Here is a 19,612-nt window from a genome sequence, read left to right as displayed (position 1 = left end):
TTTTTTATATACTATATATATATTATAAATAATCAAATAAATGGAACAACATATTTGCGATCGCAGCTGACATGAGGTCCGATTAAGTGCCGTTCATCACTATGACCAAGGTTGTTCATCATAGATAACAGAATAACCCTAACCCTAACTCAATAGGGTAAGGGTTAGGGGTAAGGGTTAGGGTAGGGTTAGGGTTAGTTAAATCTTTGATTAAACTTACACTGTGAATATAATTCATATATACAATCTATAGCATATTAATATATGTAAAATATATAAAATAAATAAATAGAAATACAGTGGTAAATGAGGTGAGAACACAATGAGCGGGGGGGTTCCGCACTCAGGCTTTCAAGTCCTCAAAGTTTTGCGCACTTTTCCCCAGTTCTGCGAGCACCCCGCCTCTCCTGCCATCCTGCATAATTTGAAACAAAGAGAAAGCGAGTCTGGGAGTTGAAAGAGCGTGGAGCCCAACCCAGTCTCCCCGGGGCCCCCTTCGTATCTGTTGTCTCCCGCTGCCGTGATTAGCATAAGGTCATTAAATACCCAACGCCGTCCACAGGAAAAAACTGCAAACTTCTCACAACGGAAATTATCCTTCGCCTAATTGGGCTTTGGGTAAAATTAGAACGCGGCCGATCGTCTAATCAGATAGGAAAACCTGGGTTCCCTTTTGAAGTTCTCCACAATGTGGATTCAATTAAGGAGCTCGCACCCATGTATCTGAGCGGGTTGGGGGTGGAGGAACTAGTAGGAACGTAGTTTTTAAACTGCGTCGATAGTCTGTGATTCATTATCTACCGTACCGACACATTCTTGGAGAATATGACCCAAATAGGCCGCCGAGCTTGCTAGAACAACCTGCCAATGACCGTTCAGGGTTCCACCTGTTGCTCTGAGAGTCAAACGTGATCCCTGACTCTCATCGCTCTGACCCAGATGGACCAATCACGTCCCAGTTTGCTCAACTGACTCATGAATAATGAGCTGGTACTGTGAAACCAGGTGATTCCTTGCCTTGTGTACTGGTCGTCCAAAGGGACTTACAGTGTGTTGAGATACAACACAATGTAAGGGGGGGGGGGGGGGTCCCGATCCACCAGAGCCCCCTCCCCATTCCTTGCTGGAGACGGGAGGAGATGGAGACTGTGGTGCCCCCGCTTGGGAATGCTGACGACACCTGGGAAGGGATTTATGAGAGAGACCGAGAGAGAGCACTGGATGTCTGTGGACGTCTCTCTCTGTCCAGGGCTCTGGATCCCCTGTATGTTCATCACAACCAGCCTGTGTGTGTGTTTCCAAACAAGGTTTTAAGTGTGTGTGTGTGTGTGTGTGTGTGTGTGTGTGTGTGTGTGTGTGTGTGTGTGTGTGTGTGTGTGTGTGTGTGTGTGTGCGTGTGTGTGTGTGTGTGTGTGTGCGTGTGTTGAGGGGCGGGGGGGGGGGGGGGGGGGGGGGTGTAGTATACTGAAGTATACTCCTTTGTTGAATAGCCACCCTGGTTTTTTTGGAGAGCTGCAAATAAGCTATGCCAGCAGCCACTCTTGGCTCCGCCTGTAATGTAGAGACCCACAGCCGTGTGTGTGTGTGTGTGTGTATGTGTGTGTGTGTGTGTGTGTGTCCAGGCTATTGTGTATAGTTGCACCAAGTATTGATGCACGGTATCCACCGCAGAACTTGCAGCTGCTTCACAAGGCTAATATTGTCTAGCAGTCCATCTAGAGTTCTAGCAAACCTGCACGCACACACGCTATCTCTCTCTCTCTCTCTCTCTCTCTCTCTCTCTCTCTCTCTCTCTCTCTCTCTCTCTCTCTAGATCTCTCTCTAGATCTCTCTCTCTCTCTAGATCTCTCTCTCTCTCTACTAACAAGTTATTGCATTTGGGAGGGGGGTCGGGCCCTCAACACACACACGCACACACACACACACACACACACACACACACACACACACACACACACACACACACACACACACACACACACACACACACACACACACACACACACACACACACACACACACACACACAGTCCAGAAACTTCAAGTCTGATCGACTGTAAAATCAACTTGACTCGGGTCCACGGTGTAATCCCCATCACTCACTGGGAACGGAATACTTTGGCTACGTCGCCGCGTCACATAAATCATCTTTCTAAGACTACCGTGGTCGTTTCACGTCTGGACTTCTTTGCTCGTGTTGAACATTTACCTCACCACCTGTTGCTAGGCAGAATCCTGAGGAAACTGTGCAGCCTGCTATATATATGAGGTCATTAGTGGAGGTTCAGTTGCCTTGCATGTTGGTTCCAAACAAGTCCCACGAAGTCCCATGTGAACAATGCCATGACTCTGCACTCGTAACACGAGATAATTAGTTAATTTTAGAATAAGACCAACACTAAGAGCTAATGCAATTAAATAAAACACAAGGTTATGAGTAGGCTTCCTCGTCGATTTCCGTTTAACCACTGTTCAAATATTACATTAACAGGGGTCAAAAGATATAATAATAATAATTGTAATAATAATAATAATAATAATAAATGAAATTTATATAGCGCTTAATATGGTACTCTAAGACGCTTCGATATGGACATGAAACAAAAGATATGCGCATGAAACATGTATGTGAAAACGTATCTGTATCTATACATATATAAGATAAATAAGGAAAAACATGAGCCAATTAGAGTTATACTTTTAGAGGTTTTAAGGAAAAGTGTACTTTCATTAACAATAAAATACAGTGATAATAAATGTCAATTACAAATCACACACACACACACACACACACACACACACACACACAAACAACAACTCCCTCCCACCCACCCACCCACCCACTCACTCACTCACCCACTCACACACACACCTACCCCCCACACATACACACCCACGCAAACCGGCGCACCCCTCAATTGTCTAGCGGTACTCCTATAGCTTCAGCTTGGAGAGCCCAAACGTCCCCAGCAGTTCATCGGGGCTCCGACCGTGCAGAAGCACGGCCTGCAGGAAGAAGAGCGAGTACGTCTGCAGCGCCGCCCGCAGCCGTCCGACCTGGCCGGAGTCAGCCCGGCCGTAGCGTAGCTCGGTGGCCAAGTGCTCACAGTTCCTCCAAACTATGCTGTAGTCCTCCTGGGTGCCCACCAGGGTCAGCGCCTCCTCCACGATGATGCCCGCGGCGCGCGGCGCGCACTTCCTGTCCAGCGCGTTGTTGATTCGCCAGCGGGAGATGCCAATCACCCTGCTCAACTTGTGTTTCTTTATGACCGCCTTGTCACACACACAGCATGGACCTATTAAAGAAAGGACAGTGGAGTAAAAAATGGTGCCCATTCATTCCTACAAAAACTGCTCAATGGCGCAGAGCAACATCAAGGAGAGATTTGCTCCCGCATCATGGGAGCCAGCCACGCCCTAGTGCATGACGTGCCAGATGCAGAAATATTCTCGTTGTCTAGCATTGTTAGCATTTTAGCTTCATAAGCGAGAGGTCTGTCAACATATCCGTTGGCGACTTTAAGTGATAAGTCAACACAGTGCCTGAAAACCATCAACGTCATTCATGTTAAGTAAAAGGAAAAACCTCGGACACGAGAAGTTAAAGGAGCCGTGAACTGAGCCCTCTCGGATGGCGGGCCGAAACAACATTTGTTTCACTACGACGCCTTTCAGCTGCCCACCCCTCCTTCTCCTGCAAAAAATAATAACATAAAACGGCTAATAAAACGCTTGAGGGGGCGTTTAGAACGAGAAAACTTACATTGTATTATTACATGGTATAAAGATAATTATGAGGCTTTGATTGATATCCAGACATTTTTTGCGGAGGCACATTCCTGTTCCCCACTTTTATTGGAGTGAACGGAGATATCTACTTCTGAGCCCCTTGAATCGAGGGACCCGTCCACAGCCTGCTTAAACAGCTGCAATACCAGGCTTGGCCGCTGAGCACTGGGGGATTGCGGAGGTATGCACTGTTCCTGGGGGCCTGACACACAGCAGGCCCCCAGTCCCGGGTTTACCGTCTGAGCAGAGACAGGAAGAGGAAGGACAAGGGGTTGTCTGATACCAGCTGAGAGATACTAGGTTAGATCCCCAATGTCTGCTGTTTACCTGCCGGCATCCTGGGGCGAGAACCCCTCTATTATGTTGGCTATGTAAGAAAAGGATAAGGTGTTACTGACAGAGTGACACAAGAACGCAGGTCAAGACGTTGATATCCTTTTTAACTCTGAATCACGAGCACCAGAACAACGTTACAAGTTACACTGCACTGAAAGGTGACGTAGAGCGCCCCCTAAGGCACTGGAGTACCAATGCATACTGTCGACTATCCATTGCATGCATAACTCCCTCCTAACCCCTACCTGCTCCTTAATGACACCGATATGAAGTCACTAATGTCGTAACATGCATAGAAGCAGTGCTCAGTGTTCAACTCACGGCTGGTGGTCATGTGGACGACGTCCCCCCCACCGACGTACACGGCCCAGTGCTGGTACCCCGGCCGGAAGATCTCCACCAGGTCCCCCGGCCTTGGCTGGCCCCCGGGCCTGGTTTGGCCCTCACACTGGTACACAGAGCAGAGGTTCCCCTTACGTCCCCTTCTTCCTTATCGGTGTGTTACATTTACATTTAGGGTACTTTAAAGCTGCTTATTATGGGAAGCTGTGGTTTTTATGCACGGGTTAGCACCCCTGAGAAAATGAGAAGACTGTTAAATGGACTGCATTTATACTGCGCTTTTCTAACCAGTGGCCACTCAAAGTGCTTTACAATACTGCCTGACATTCACCCATTCATGCACACATTCACACAACAACGGCGGAGTCAACCAAGCAAGGCGACAGCCAGCTCGACAGGAGCATTGATAAATAAATAACACAATTCAAAAGAAAAATGAAAAATATTTTTGAAAGATACTACTACAAAACGTGTGAAAGAGAACAGGTGAATCCGCCTGTTTGATGACACACCTCACAGAGTAAGTGTGACATCAGATCTTCTTGGCTGTGCTGTGGATGTTAGCAACGTGATAAAAAAAAACGGTTCCTTTACCTCTCTGGTCCCGGCTGGATCCTCTTCCATGACAGAGCTCAGAGAAGACACCGCTCAGCGCTTCACAATGCTGGGTGTCCACAGCCGGGGGGCCGTATACCGGCTTGGTGACCAGGAAATGGCCTTATCTGTTTAGATGAAGGGGTGAACTCCTGTCCAGGCGGCTTTATGGACGTGCAGAGTCAATAAGATAATGGGCAATGCTCATGCAAAACAGCTCCGGTGACCGCGTCAATCCAACAGTCAACTTCACTGGTTCCCCATCAATGGTTAATGGTAAATGGACTGCATTTATACAGCGCTTTCTAACCAGTGGCCACTCAAAACGCATTACAATACTGCCTAAAATTCACCTATTCATGCACACATTCACACACCGATGGCGGAGGCAGCCATGCAAGGGGGCAGCCGGGCTCATCGGGAGCAGTCAGGGAGAGGTGTCGAGATGTCCTCAGGGACACCTCGACACTGGGGAGCCGGGGATCAAACTAGCAACCCGTCAACCCGCTCTGCCTCCTTAGCAAAATGCACAACCCTCATCCCTCGTCTTATATCACGATGTAGTTGTTATTTAGTTGAAAATTTGAAATGTAGAGAGATTAATTATCAGAGATCCTAATTTCCACTTGTAATCCTGCGGCTCAATCGGCTTTACATAATATTTAAAATCGTATATTTAGTCCCGTGTAGCTCAACGTGTAGAGCTACTCTGATCAACACGTTATGAACCTGCAGAATGGGAGGACTTTTTTGGTCCAAGTTGACAAAAAAAGCAACTTGCTGCGTCTTTTGTTTATTGTTCCTAGGCAACCACCAAACCACTGTTCTTGACCTAACTGCTATTTAAAAATCCATTTTAACATCTATCTTTTATCTAAACATCTTCAGAAAAAAATGGACGGGCGGAGGGCACTTGCACTCGGGTTTCTCCTACATGTTGTTTACACTTGTTGTCGTCACAACCACAGAAGGCCCGCCTCTAAACGCTTCTGATTGGACGATGGAGGAAAAAACTTGATGGGTTCAAGTTGCATGGAGCGGGTAAACGCGAGGCGCTCGGCAACGCAAAAGCAACAAGGAAAACGTTTCACTCTCTTTGAAAACAGTTAGAAAAAGCCGCCCCACTCTGCTAAAACGGGCCCTGTCTGCCAGGGTTGGGAGTTGGATTCCCACTGGGGCCAGCCCATTCTAGGACTGTACGCCCTCGCCGTGCTGTGAGACACCAAACAGCACAGATAGACAAACATATAACCTGGGGAAAAAAACTAGGTGGGGGCTGATTCTGAACACAAACGTCTCGGATGGCGTCCCAAAAACAAGAGAGCTATGGATCCCTCAAACCCCACCGCACAAGACTCAAGGGATAGCTTGATGTTCAGCGCACGAGTGTGTGTGTGTGTGTGTGTGTGTGTGTGTGTGTGTGTGTGTGTGTGTGTGTGTGTGTGTGTGTGTGTGTGTGTGTGTGTGTGTGTGTGCCCGTGTACGCATGTGAGTGTGTGAAATGGTTAGTGGTGCAGTATGCGTTTGCGTGAAATCCTTTCAAACATGTGCCGAACAAAAGCAAACACAGACTTACAGTGCGGACATCATTTCTCAGCCGAAGGCCGCTGGTTAATAACCGGGGGGGGTGGGTGGGGGGGGCTCCGCACACCACGCCCGGGTCGTGCCCCCGGCATGCACGGGGGCCCTCGGCCGCAACCAGACACAGTAGCCGCCGATGCGCGGCCCTGCGTGCGTGACTCCATCACGCCCCGTTAACATTTCAACAGCTCACTCCTTTATGATGAAGAGGAGGAGGGAGAGTAGGAGGGAAAGGAGGACCCCCCCCCCCCCCCCCCCCGAGGCATGTGATGGATGCTCCTGAGCGCTCGTCCTTCATGTTAAATCACACGCTCTCTGTTTGCTTTGGTTTCCCCCACACGTCCACAACAGGGACACGAGTGACTGCCTATAGAAACATGGGACAGCTCTGTATAGACACACAGCAGAGGCTGCTTATAGACAACAGCACATAGAAACATAAGAGAGGCTGCATATAGAAACACAGGAGAGGCTGCATCTAGAAACACCCTTGCAAGAGCCAGCCTCCCTTTAGTGGTTCTCAACCTTTTTTGAGCAAACGCCCCCCTGACCTTACCCTGAACCTCTGGCGCCCCCCCCCAATAAAAAAAATAAAATAAAGTAACATGCCCACTCACACTCGTGTTAAAGTTGTCAGTGCATCGTTTTTCATTGATTATGCGTTGGTCACTAATAGCAATGAATGCCCTCTGAGTCGGTTTTGGTGCAAAAAATATGAATGAATATTCATGACATGCAATTAAACTTCGAGAGAGAGAGAGAGAGAGAGAGAGAGAGAGAGAGAGAGAGAGAGTGAGAGAGAGAGAGGGAGGAGTTGAGGAAGAAAAGGTTGTATTGAACATTCATTCACCGTGACTGCGGTGCGGGCACTCCCGCGACACCTGGCCGCCAAGTCTCCCGTCGTGCCGCGGCACCCTGCGGCCCGGGCACCTTGACCTTGGGCACCGCGTCCACTCCCGCGACTCCCGCCATGCCCTGTGAACGAATGAATGAATGGCCCGGGAACCGCGGGCACCGCGGCCCGGGCAACGCGGACTCCACGAAAACAGATCGCAGGCAGAGGCCTAATAAGGCCTATATATTTTGTATTTGAAATGCAACGGCTTTCGTGGAGACTACGCTCAGAGCAGCTGGAACTGAACAAGAGGAAGGAGGAAAACGGGCTATGAAACAAAATTTTATATTTTTTTCTTGCTATCGGCCATGTTTGATCGTGTTGTGTTGGTTATTGAACTGTTAACCCTCGAACTTGGGTTATGTTTATCAGCGTTACTATAGAGATCATGACGATAGCTGATGTAACGGGAGTCCGGGCGTGTGCAGGACCGAACCGCACTGTATTATCAATGTTCCACTGCGCATAGACAGTAAAAAGTAGCTGAGACGGTAGAGGGGTTAGAAACCAAAAAATGAAAATAGGCTATTTATTTCAGGTAGCCTATTCTTTCACAAAAAAAAATAATAATAATTTGAGAATCCCCCCCCAAAAATGGAATCACGTTCCCAGCGCCCCCCTAGGTTGTGCAAACCGCCCCCGTTGAGAAACCATGCTTTAGAGTCTCTAAAGGTCACAGGGGTGCCTTTAGAGACACCCGTGTGAGGCCCAGCCTCCATTACAAGGCCCAGCCTGTTGTGCGAGGCCCCAGCCTGTTGTGCGAGGCCCCAGCCTCCATTACGAGGCCCAGCCTCCATTACGAGGCCCAGCCTCCCTTACGAGGTCCCTGCCTCTCGTGCGAGGCCCCAGCCTGTCGTGCGAGGCCCCAGCCTCTCGTGCGAGGCCCCAGCCTCTCGTGCGAGGCCCCAGCCTCTCAGCCAGGCGCCTGCACGCTAGTTCCGATCACCAGCCCTCCTCTTCCGTCGTACCGGGCCCCTCGGCCCGAGTCAAACATTGTGTTCCTGGCGCGGCCCACAGAGGTTAAGCCAGCGTGTCTCCGATTCCACACCACTTGTTGTGTCTGGATGGCTCACCCCCCCCAAAGGTTGGGGCCCTGCCTTCAATATCAGGAGGCCGACGCCGGAAATGCACACTCTCATGGGCGTACCGACACACACAATGTGTGTGGTTTGTGTGCATCTGGTGTCGCATGCAGCCAGGCATGCGTTGCGAGAATAATGAGTTTAAGAAGGGCTTTGGGTAAAGTCTGCTGCTCACACACTATACTGGACCTCTCATTCTGCTAAGCCTACATAGCTTCCTGTTCAAGAGAGAACTCCAGCAGGAAGGAGGGCAGGCAGACTAACAGGCAGGCAGGCAGGCAGAAATAAGACAGACAGACAGACAGACAGACAGACAGACAGACAGACAGACAGACAGACAGACAGACAGCAGGCATGCAAGCAGGAAGGAGGCCAGACAGGCAGAGAGGCAGACAGACAGGCAGGCCGGAAGGAAGACAGACACAGACAGACAGACCTACTCTAAACTAACAGCCTGTAGCAGAGGGTTTAAACAGGAACGATAACAAGTAGTTTAATCCTAACCTCGGGTTATGATTATGATTAACACCCAGCTGTTTCTGTAATGACATGTTTCTGAATTCACGATAAATAACTTTGGATAAAATCATTAGCCAAAGTGTCAATCATTAGAAATTAGGAAAATATGAAAATATTTCACATCCTGTCCAACAACAACAATCCCAAACAGATTTCAAGCCACAGTGCTCGAACATTATTGAGCTTTGAGATAAGACGTCACACAGCATCAGCACCTAACCAAGAAACAAGCTGTCAGCTCATACAGAGAGACAGAGAGAGAGAGAGAGAGAGAGAGAGAGAGAGAGAGAGAGAGAGAGAGAGAGAGAGAGAGAGAGAGAGAGAGAGAGAGAGAGAGAGAGAGAGATGTGTGAGAGAGAGAGAGGGAGGTTAGAGTGACATGGAAAGAGCGAGGGTCAGACCGAGAGATAGAGAGTAGGAGTTGAAGTACTGTGAACTTTCTTTATTTAATTCTTAAATTGCGTCAGCAATGTTAATGGTTATTTTCCATGCCAATAAAGCTCTTTTGAGTACAATTGAACTGAAAATAGGGAACTAGAGAGCTAGAGAGAGAGAGAGGGAGAGAAGGAGAGAAGGAGAGAGAGCTGGACAGAGAGAGAGAGAGAGAGAGAGAGAGAGAGAGAGAGAGAGAGAGAGAGAGAGAGAGAGAGAGAGAGAGAGAGAGAGAGAGAAAAGTGAGACAAAGAGACAAACAGAGAGGGAGAGAGAGAGGGAGAGGGAGAGGGAAGGTTGGAGGGAGAGTAAGGAGTAAGTTAGCGCAGTTTCCTGCCCGTCTCCTTGACCTTCTCCTCCTCCCATCCCCCTCCTCACCCCTCTGTCCATCCATCTGCAGCCCATCCATCCCTTCCTCCACCCACCTCTCCTCTCCTGTCCGCCTCTTTAACCACCACCACTCTCTCCATCCACATCCTCTCCCCCACATCCACCTCCAACCCGTCTATTCCCTCACCGCCATCCGCTTCCTCCGACCCCTCGCATCACCATCGCCCTCCTCTCCGCACCCCCCACCTCCAGACTCCTCAACCGTACGCCCTCCACTCCTGTCAGTCTCCTTGACCTCATCTCCTCCACCTCCGTCCACTCCCACATCTCCCGTCTGTCAGCGGGGCCTCCGCGGTGCTCCGTTCGGAAGCGGAGGACGGAGGGAGGCAGCCAGTGATCTCCAACACAGGCCCTCAGATGGTTCCTCTTTGCAGCAGACTTAGCTTGGGAGCCGTCCAGTTCATTACCCCGTAGTCCGCTCCACGGAACAAACTCGTCAGGATGGCGAGGAATGATCGGAGCTCCCGAGAGCCGCGGGAAGTAGGGAAAGACCCGACGGGTCTCGCTGAAACGAACGGCCATCACCTTGTTAGTATAAACAGGATGCAGTACAGCCTAGCTTTGGTTCTTACTCTCGCTGACATTAGATGTTAAACGGAGTGTATTTATACAGCGCTTCTCTAACCAGTGGCCACTCAAAGCGCTTTACAATATTGCCTCACATTCACCCATTCATGCACACGTTCACACACTGACAGCGGGGTCAGCCATGCAAGACGACAGCAAGCTCATCAGGAACAGTCAGGGTGAGGTGTCTTCACCTCAGGGACACCTCGACACTTAAACTAGCAACCTTCCGGTTACCAACCAACCCGCTCTAACCCCTGAGCCACATGTCGCTCCGTTACACTTTTCTTCTACCTTAGAATCACCCGCTAATCTCCACAAGGCCATCTTCTCCAGACGGTTTGTGCAGAGCAGGATTGAGATGTTATGAGGGTGTATTTTGCATCTATGTTCAGTACTAAGCCACTTGCGTCAGAAGAGGTAGATGTGTACGTTCTTGGCTTGGCTCCTGTCGTAAAACACAAACTTTAACCCAGTGTTGTTTTTTGTCTGGACGGAGATTATGGCAGTTTATTCTGTGTAGTTTCGGACTACATAAAACAGCTGTGGACCCAGTGACCCAGCCTCTCTTGGACTAGGGACGTAGGTGGGCTGCATGCTTCTTTTGGAAGTTATTGTTTTGATTGAGGTTTACGGGACACATCAGATTAAGTGACAGTTGATCAAGCGGTGTATGGCAGTGGCTCGTTAAAAACAAAACCCTCTTTCATAGTTTTAAAATTCCAGGTTCATCCTTCATGTGTTTATTTCCTTCTGCCTGGAAAACTCAAATTGCTTTTATTTTGTGGTTCTATTGTGAGCATTTCTATAGGAAACTCGTACAAAAGCAAAGTGTGTTACCCTTGTCATAATTACGATCACCACATGTGCCTGAAAGTGTTCTGCATTATTTTAGGATAATACAGATGAAAACCGTGAACCACTTTTTCTAGGATTAATATCCGAGTTTTCCTATTTACAGCAGGACGGCGTGTCCACCGCTGGAAGCTCCATCATGGAGTCCGGGAATGTAATCCAGTTTCCAGAGATGGATTATAAATAGAGTGGGTTGTTTGGCTTGGCGGAGACGCCGGCCTGCTGCATGTCGTGGTTTCGGGGGCTTTCTCTCTCTCGCTATCTCTGCTGTAAATTAGCGTGAGTATTTAGGCACGCAGGAGGGCTTTGTCTGGACAGAGCGCGCTAGCGGTCCTGATGAATCCTCTGTCTTATCTCCATGGTTTATGTCAGGCTCACAGCCTTATCGTCCTGTACACGATGAGGCCTGGGGAAATGAGGCCGTCTTCGTAAGAGGGGAAGAGTGCATTGTGGGTAAAATACCACCTGCTTCCAATCCCTGTGACAACTTGGGAACGTTGAGGGTCAGAGGAGGAGGTCAGGTCAACCTATCCACTCAAATAACTTCTACTGTCAAAGTGCTGGTGAACTACCACTCACCCTAGCTCCCTGCCACTACTGCCCAGCCAGGGGGGTGGTACTGGGAGAATGGGGAGTAAAGCTGAGGGTACTGGGAATACTGGGAAGTAAGCTGGTGAGAACAGGTTGTGTAAATCCCAATAGCGATGGACCAGTGACTGTATGGATTCATTTAAATGTTGTCATAACTAATTTAGTCATAGTTTCTAGAGTAAAAGTAGGGTAAATCAATGCTAATCCAGCAGGATCACTTCCACCTACAACTGAGTTCATGAGGTTCAACAGGAGTGTGTGCGAGGGGCATTCTCATACATCATAAAACCATGTCACTCTCGTTTGAGCAGTTAGCCAATGATAGAAAGCTACCCTCCGGAAAAGTGTTTGTAGCCTGAAGCTGCAGACTTCTTGTATTTTACATAGAAATCCCCCATTTAACCACTTTATACATTTTAGAATAGAATAACACAGATGTTGCGTCTCAGACTTTGTCAGACTCATCAAGACCGTTTTCAACCCAGAAAAGTGATCTTGTGGTTTGGTTACCGTTACTTCAGTACCGTTTATACGGATAGCTACTTTTACGAAAATAAAAGGTTCCTCAGGGATGGCAGCCATGAGTGAACTAGTACCAAGTAGTACCAAGTACCACTACTTACTACTAAGTCATTACTACTTTGACTGGGACACTGATATTATTGGCAGATGTTTGTTGGGTTTAAATGATGTGCTATTGAGCACACAAGCAAAAAAGTTGAATAAGCTGTGTTCACTAAAATGTTATCACTTAAAAAATGCGTTCAGTGGCGATAGTAAGTAGGGAGGCACTGGGCCGCAGTGTCTCTACGAATCTCAGATCCTGACAGGAGATGATGTTCCCCTGTCAGGATACGTCCCTCTCTATCACTGGAACAGGCTCCAGCGAGCACAGAGAAAGAAGGACTTCAAACACACGCCTCAGCTTTTTTCTAATTTGTCAGAAGACGCACGTTTCCGACGCATCTCGTCCTCACTCCTCTATCCCTCCTCTGGGAAACGTTGAACTTCAGCTCAATTAAAGGGAAGCGTGTGAGAAACAGCTGGGCTGGGGAGTGTGGGTGCGCTGAGAGAGAACGGACGGGACAGTTTGTAGGGTTTCCTGACTTCCTAGTGTTCTCAAGTATCCATACCTCACGGTAATTATGTGAACGCCGTAAAGACAACGAGGGATGGCGAGAAAGAGAACGCTGCAGATGGTCGCCTTAAACCGACAACGCAGCCGATTTTCCAACTTAATAAGAATATATATTATAAAGCATCCTGTTATTTTTCAGAGACTAATTATAGGAGGTGGGTCGAGTACGATGGAGAATTTCTTTATGAGGGGAAAACCGAAGAAGCGTGAAGCAGTGCTGCATACCGACACCTTGCAATTTGTCACCCTGATTAATTACTCAAGCAAGAGTTGAAACAAAATCATTTGCTACATGGGCATTCGTCATCTCAGAGTGAGGCGGGGGGGGCGGAGGGACTTTCACACAAGGATAAACCCGCTTTCCGTGTGAGCTTTAGTCAAACAAGGCACTAAATCATCTAACACTTTCTCAGATGTCCGTCCAGAGAGCCGAGGAAGCAGGAGTGATAAAAATAAGTGGTAGTTGAGGAACTATCAGGATGCAGGATGGGATCGCGGGTTTAAGACGGCAAACATGTGCTGTGAAGGATCCACATCTGGGATGTCAGGGAGGATGTCGCTCCTCAGGTCTTTAGGGGGGAATCAAAAGGGGGAATCAAAGACACGTGCATGGCCGGGCACTCGCGGCGCGCTACGTTCAGCCAAACACAGAACCTGGCACTTGGAAAACGCCTTGAAAAACAACCACGGCCTGCTGCAGAGCGGCCCGTCAATAGAGCAGCTGCTGCTGGCCGGACCTAAACAGACAGGAGGGTTAGGTAAACCAGGGGAAGGCCAGCCTCGTGTCCCCCCAAACCCGGCCTTGTTTCATGATCAGCCACATAAGTCGTGGGCCCGATATGGGCACGGAGACACAGGAGAAAGGGAGGTGGAGATCAGAAACACATTTGGTCCAAGTATGGACAAAGATCCTCATCCTACGAAAGTCACGAGGGAAGCCATTCTGTGGATTCGTTTTCATCCAGTTGAGGTTCCTCGGAGGTTCTGGGTGCTAGGCCGTGGCACCGGGACAGAGGTGGCTTTTCTAACTCTCAGCCCGTACCCGCTGACTGTGTGCACTTTGAGTGTGGAGGTCTCCAACAAATTTTCTGAGTTGGTTACTTGGCCCACCATTTGCAAACGTTTACAAAACAGTGGGCTTCCAAATGCGATGGCTGGGAACCGTTTCTCTTTGGCTCCCATACAAGTTCTAGTCGTATGACATTCCCTCTTCTTCCCATATTAGCGAATAGTTAGTTATCTCTCATGTGATTTCTGGCTCCCGTCTGGTAATTTCCCCCCTTATGATCATGTCCTAATACCACCACGTCGGGAATTAGTGGGGAGTATTTTGGCTCTTTTTGGTGTCTCTCTATAAATCCGAAGCACTTACAGTCCTGCTCAGAATGTGAAAGTATGGAGAAAAGGGGCTTGCTAGAGGCACACCTGTTTTCCTCAACTTCCCTGAGAGATGAATTTGACTAGCATGGCCCCTCTGCTGTTCAATCCAATTTGCTTCATTCTTCATCCCCAACAGGAGATGCCATGGGGCTGAGGACAGCATACGTTGGTTCCAGACAGATGGGGAAATAGAGTCTGGGAGCAGGCAGGCCAGTGGCGGTAATCTGATTGTGCGTGATAAAAAAAACTGAAAAGAGGCTAATTTGCAAGAGCAGGCCTCTTCTGCATCTCGGTACCAAACGTCACCGGGATTTTGACGCAAAACATTTTTCCAAACACACAAGTCAATGTGTTTCCAATCAGATTCCCAGTGAACCTGATACCTCTGGGTTCGCAGGCAGTGTTTCCAGAATCCGCTACTGCCGTTTGCGGCCCTTGCTCTTCCTCTGTCATGGAATGGAGGAACACAAGTGGTGATGTCATTATTTTCACCCGATCAGGGACAGTAATTGCGATAATCAGCATTTCGTCTGACTGTTATTTCTGAGATTTTCATGTTTGTATTTGTTTACTCTTGAATTGAACAACAATAATGCTACCTCAGATAACAAGAAGATGGGATTGAGCATTGGAACATTTTTGCAGAAGTCTTACTTCAATCAATAGAGGCCATTGAGTGCAGCCCATCGATGGCTGTCAGCCAGCAAGCCCAACATGAGATTCTCATTTTGACCGATGTTGGCCATCGTCTAAGCTCCAGTATCCAAGGACTGCTGGAGTAGGTTTCCCCCCTCCAGAAATGGCGTCCGATGTGGAAACCAGGGGGCCTAGTTCTGATTGTTCCTGACATCCAGTGTCCTGTTTACATACATTCTGGAAACATCAGGTCCCAGCAATATCCCATCTGTGTTTTCACCAGACCATTGGCCACTGGTCAGGCTGGCCTCTATCCATCAACCGCCCCCTCAAGCCCTAGGCGCTTTGCAGGTGTGCTCTGCTCAGTCTTAAATGGACTGCATTTATACAGCACTTTTCTAACCGGTGGCCAGTCAAAGCGCTTTACAATATTGCGTAACATTCACTCATTCATGAACACATTCACACACGGACGGCGGAGTCAACCAGCCAGCTCGTCGAGAGCAGTTAGGGTGAGGTGTCTCGCTCAGGGACACCTCGACACTCAGCTAGGGGGAGCCGGGGATCGAACTACTGACCTTCCGATTACCAGCAAACCCGGTCTACCTCTCCCCACCACCAGACCAAACCAGTCCCTCTCCACCAGAGCAGACACAGCTTCCCCAACGCCAGACCAAACCAGTCCCTCTTCACCATCACCGGACCTAACCAGCCCCTCTCCACCACCACCAGTCCTGCCCAGCCCTACTCCAACACCACCACAAGTCCCAGCTCCCCAGCCCCCAGACACGTCACCCCTTGTGGCTCTCATCGCTCATCATCGCTGGCGAGGCCAGACTCGGTCGAGAAAACAACGTCTGAATTCCACTCTCCGAAGAGCATGCATCCGCCTTTATGAAACGCGGCCTAAAAAAAAAGCGTGATTCAGTGCAATAAAAGTCCTGCAGCTACCACATGCAGTGGCCCGACTCCAAGCCAAACAGTCCTACCAGTAGTACACCAGCTCAGAAGAGGGCCTGGCTAATACAACACGGCCCTCTGTGCTATTTATTCTCCCAGTTCAAAGGGCTGGCAGCAGAGCTCTGGGTGTCTGTAGTCCGGTCTGACGACCAGCCCGCGCTGCCAGGGTGAGGGCTTTCACTCACACAGTTTGGAAGTCCAACTTCAGGAGGAGAGCTAGCCAGAGAGCCTGTGTCCACAAACCGTATCCCTGACACTATACAATGACCTCTGAACCTTAGACAGCGACAACTAACCCTGACCCTGTTCCATAGCCCTGACCCTTAATATCTAAACCCTAAACATAAATCTCTAACCTAACCATTACCCTAACCCCTGACGCTAACATCTAACCCCTTAGCCTAACTCTGTTCCCTTTCAGGGACCCTATCCCCTGACCCCTGAACCGTGTGTGTGTGTGTGTGTGACTCTGAGTTCTATTTTGTGTCTCTGAGTGTGTGTGTGTCTCTAAATGCGCGTTTCTGTGTGTCTGTTTGTGTGTGTTTGTCTCTGAGTGCGTGTGTGTGTCTCTCTCTCTGAGTTTGTATGTGTCTCTCTAATTGTGTGAATGTCTGTGTCTTTGAGTTGAGTGTGTATGTCTCTCTCTCTGAGTGTATGTGTCTCTGAGTGTGTCTGTGACTTTAAGTGTGTGTATGTCTCTCTGAGTGTGTGTGTGTGTGTGTGTGTGTGTGTGTGTGTGTGTGTGTGTGTGTGTGTGTGTGTGTGTGTGTGTGTCTCTGTATGTGTGTGTGTGTGTGTGTGTGTGTGTGTGTGTGTGTGTGTGTGTGTGTGTGTGTGTGTGTGTGTGTGTGTGTGAGGGTAGGGGGGACAGAGATTGCAGTGTGTGGCGGGCCGTCTGGCTGCCTCTCGCTGCCTGATGAGATCACAGAGGCCACATTAAAGCACGAGCTCTGCCAGCCAACCGCTGATAAGTAATGTCTAGCAGACCCGCCCCCCCACGCCACCCGCTCCCCAGGCCCCCAGCCCCGGGCCCCCAGCTCTACGCCATCGCGGCGGCATACCGGCCTCGCCACACCAAGGCCCCGCTCCGTAAAAGCGGTTTGATATACTCACTACCGTACGCAATCCTGAAGCGTGCTGGGTAATGAGCACAGACAGCAGAAGAGAGGCGCTGATGAGGCCATTATTCCCCAGACGAGGTGGAACCAGAGATAAAGGGATGTGTTGAGGGGAGAGCGAGGCACGGAGCGGGTTCACTTGTGCTGTCAGGCACAAGTGAGGTCAGGTGTGGATTACTGAGAGTCAGAGAGCCCAGGGGCCCGGGACTGAACCAGGAAGGGGGGCCTACTGGCCTACTGGTAAGGAGTTGGACCGGTAACCGGAGGGTGGCCGGTTCGAATCCCGACCGGTAACCAGAGGTTTGCCGGTTTGTATCCCGACCGGTAGGCAAAAAAAAAAGGACGGGGGGAGTAGTTGTGCCACTCTACCATGGATAAGGTGCCTTTGAGCAAGGCACCTGAAACCCCCACCTGCGCTGCACTGCGGCTGCCCATGTGTTCACCGGCACCCGGATGGGTTAAAAGCAGAGAAAGAATGTCCCCCACAATAAAGGATAACTTAACTTAACAGATCTGGGGCTTGGACTAACCCAGTACAGACCCGAGCTGAGGCTCTGCTCCGAGGCTCTGCACTACAGGAACATGATGAATTGTTCTGGTCATAAATATGCTGAATGTTTTCCTCACCACCCAGAGTAGGAAAACAGACACCCAACAGCCAAACCAGTCTGAAACGGTGGGCCGTTGAGTGTAGAGTAAATTTATTAAGATCCCATACAAGCTAGACTGTTGGGCTAACGTGTTATACTGAGAAGCAAACGAGGATTGACCAACGCTCATGTTTGTTTTTGTCTGGGATGATTAAAGGGCTTGTTATCTTCTGATGAATTTCACAATGCTATTTGGATGACTTTATGGGGGACCCTCATGTTAAAAGCGGTCTTTGTTGTATCATTGCACGGTACTTTAGTTATATATATATATATAAGTATGCAGGAGAGAGCAGCTGTGTTATTCACATCGAGGAATTGTGATCTTTGGAATCAAAACAACGACAATGAATGATGAAAAGACGAAATGTAAAATAAATGAGTGAATGCTTCATTAGCATGGCGATGCAGGCCGTATTATTTATTACTCATCTGTGACTTATTCGAAAAACAAAACGTTGACTTATTTTTTGTTGTCAACCTCAAGCCCAATATTTTCCCCAACAGTGAATCAAACCTTGACCCCCAAGGCTTACAACGCAGTGCATTTACCACAACAAACAAGACACAGAAACATTCAACAGCCCAACACTGGCCAAACTAAATCTTATACTTGGAGGACGTTTGATTCTAATCCAGCTCTTCAGGTTAATGCTGTTCCTCAGTTCAATTAGGCCGCTCCATGGCCCCATCTCCAGCTGTTTTAATGCCTTACTTATTTTTTTCCCCAACACTGGACTGAGGTTGGACTGTGGAGTACGGAATGGGTAGCGCACCAAACAACGTTTGGCCAAAACATACATTTGCTCTAGTTTATAGCTTGGCAAACTCGCGACACTCACACACAAAGTGTCGAGAGTATCCATGAAACATTTTAGTCAGGTTTGTGGTGTCCTGCAGAATGTGCCAATAAGTTCTCAAGCTCGTAGTGAAGCATTTATGCAAACCATATTTCAACAAACACACTTAACGTTTTATAGGATTTTATCTGCATTGTGAAACCTGTGAAGATTTGTAGAAGAAAGTGTCAGCATACTTCAATAACAAAATGTGTGGAACTGACCAAGTTAATATATTTAGAACCAAATATATTTAGAACACAACCTATAATATATAGGCACCCATGTTACCCTCATTTGATCTTCAGTCTGTCCAAGAGGATACTTTATTACCCCAGATGGGAAATGAGCGGTCACAGCAGGAATCCAAGGAAAGTAGTAAGAATTAAAAAGATAATTATAAAATGATCACTGGTCAAATTAAACGAAATGGTCGTTTTTATGCAAACAAACAAAGCACTTTCTTAAAAGAACATCCCTGTTCCACTTCATCTCTTTGTTGACCTTATCTTCTCCTGGCTCCCACTGCACCACTCCACGTTCAAGATCTAAAGTGCTTCCCGGGACAGAGATCCTCTTATATAAAGCACAATAAACTCACGATGAATCCATCATTAGCTGGCCTTAATTCATCGACTCCTTCTTCAAGCCAACGGTCCCCCCTGGGATCATCTGCTGGGTGGGTTTCTGGAGGATGGATAAAACCAAAAATTATTTAAATATAAAACCCTCGACAATAACTTCAGGACCAAAGACCAACAGATCAGAGACGTCATTTCAACATGTTCATCATCATCATCATCATCATCATCATCATCATCATCATCACCGCTGATGATGATGATGAAGACCCCGGACCCCTCTCCCCTCAGCCTCTTCGTCGTGCGGACACGCCAAGGCACAAAGCTCCGGGATTAG

General features: G+C 48.6%; 1 protein-coding gene across 1 annotated transcript; it reads right to left on the bottom strand.

Moving 5' to 3' along the window:
- Positions 1–2,884: 2,884 nt before the first annotated feature.
- LOC132466478 (phospholipase A and acyltransferase 4-like) lies at positions 2,885–7,614 on the bottom strand. Its single transcript, XM_060063728.1, has 4 exons — positions 7,573–7,614; positions 4,447–4,573; positions 3,936–4,028; positions 2,885–3,296 (listed from the first exon to the last, which is right to left on the bottom strand). The coding sequence occupies exons 1-4, from the start codon at positions 7,612–7,614 to the stop codon at positions 2,935–2,937; spliced, it is 624 nt and encodes a 207-aa protein (XP_059919711.1). The 3' UTR covers positions 2,885–2,934.
- Between the last annotated feature and the right edge of the window lie 11,998 nt (positions 7,615–19,612).

This window comes from Gadus macrocephalus, chromosome 10 (genome assembly GCF_031168955.1).
Source record: "Gadus macrocephalus chromosome 10, ASM3116895v1".
In the NCBI taxonomy this organism is placed as follows: domain Eukaryota; kingdom Metazoa; phylum Chordata; class Actinopteri; order Gadiformes; family Gadidae; genus Gadus; species Gadus macrocephalus.
The sequence above is the reverse complement of the archived record's forward strand: the minus strand, read 5'-3'. Positions and strand labels throughout refer to the sequence as shown.

Bases quoted from the DNA above. Each gene is read 5' to 3' on its own strand.
- LOC132466478 (XM_060063728.1), bottom strand. From the start codon at position 7,614: ATGGCGGGAGTCGCGGGAGTGGACGCGGTGCCCAAGGTCAAG. The intron at 4,029-4,446 runs GTGAGTTGAACA...GTCTCTGCTCAG, and splicing joins CGTCCACATGACCACCAGCC to ACGGTAAACCCGGGACTGGG. The intron at 3,297-3,935 runs GTATTGCAGCTG...TTTCTTTAATAG, and splicing joins GTGCTCAGCGGCCAAGCCTG to GTCCATGCTGTGTGTGTGAC.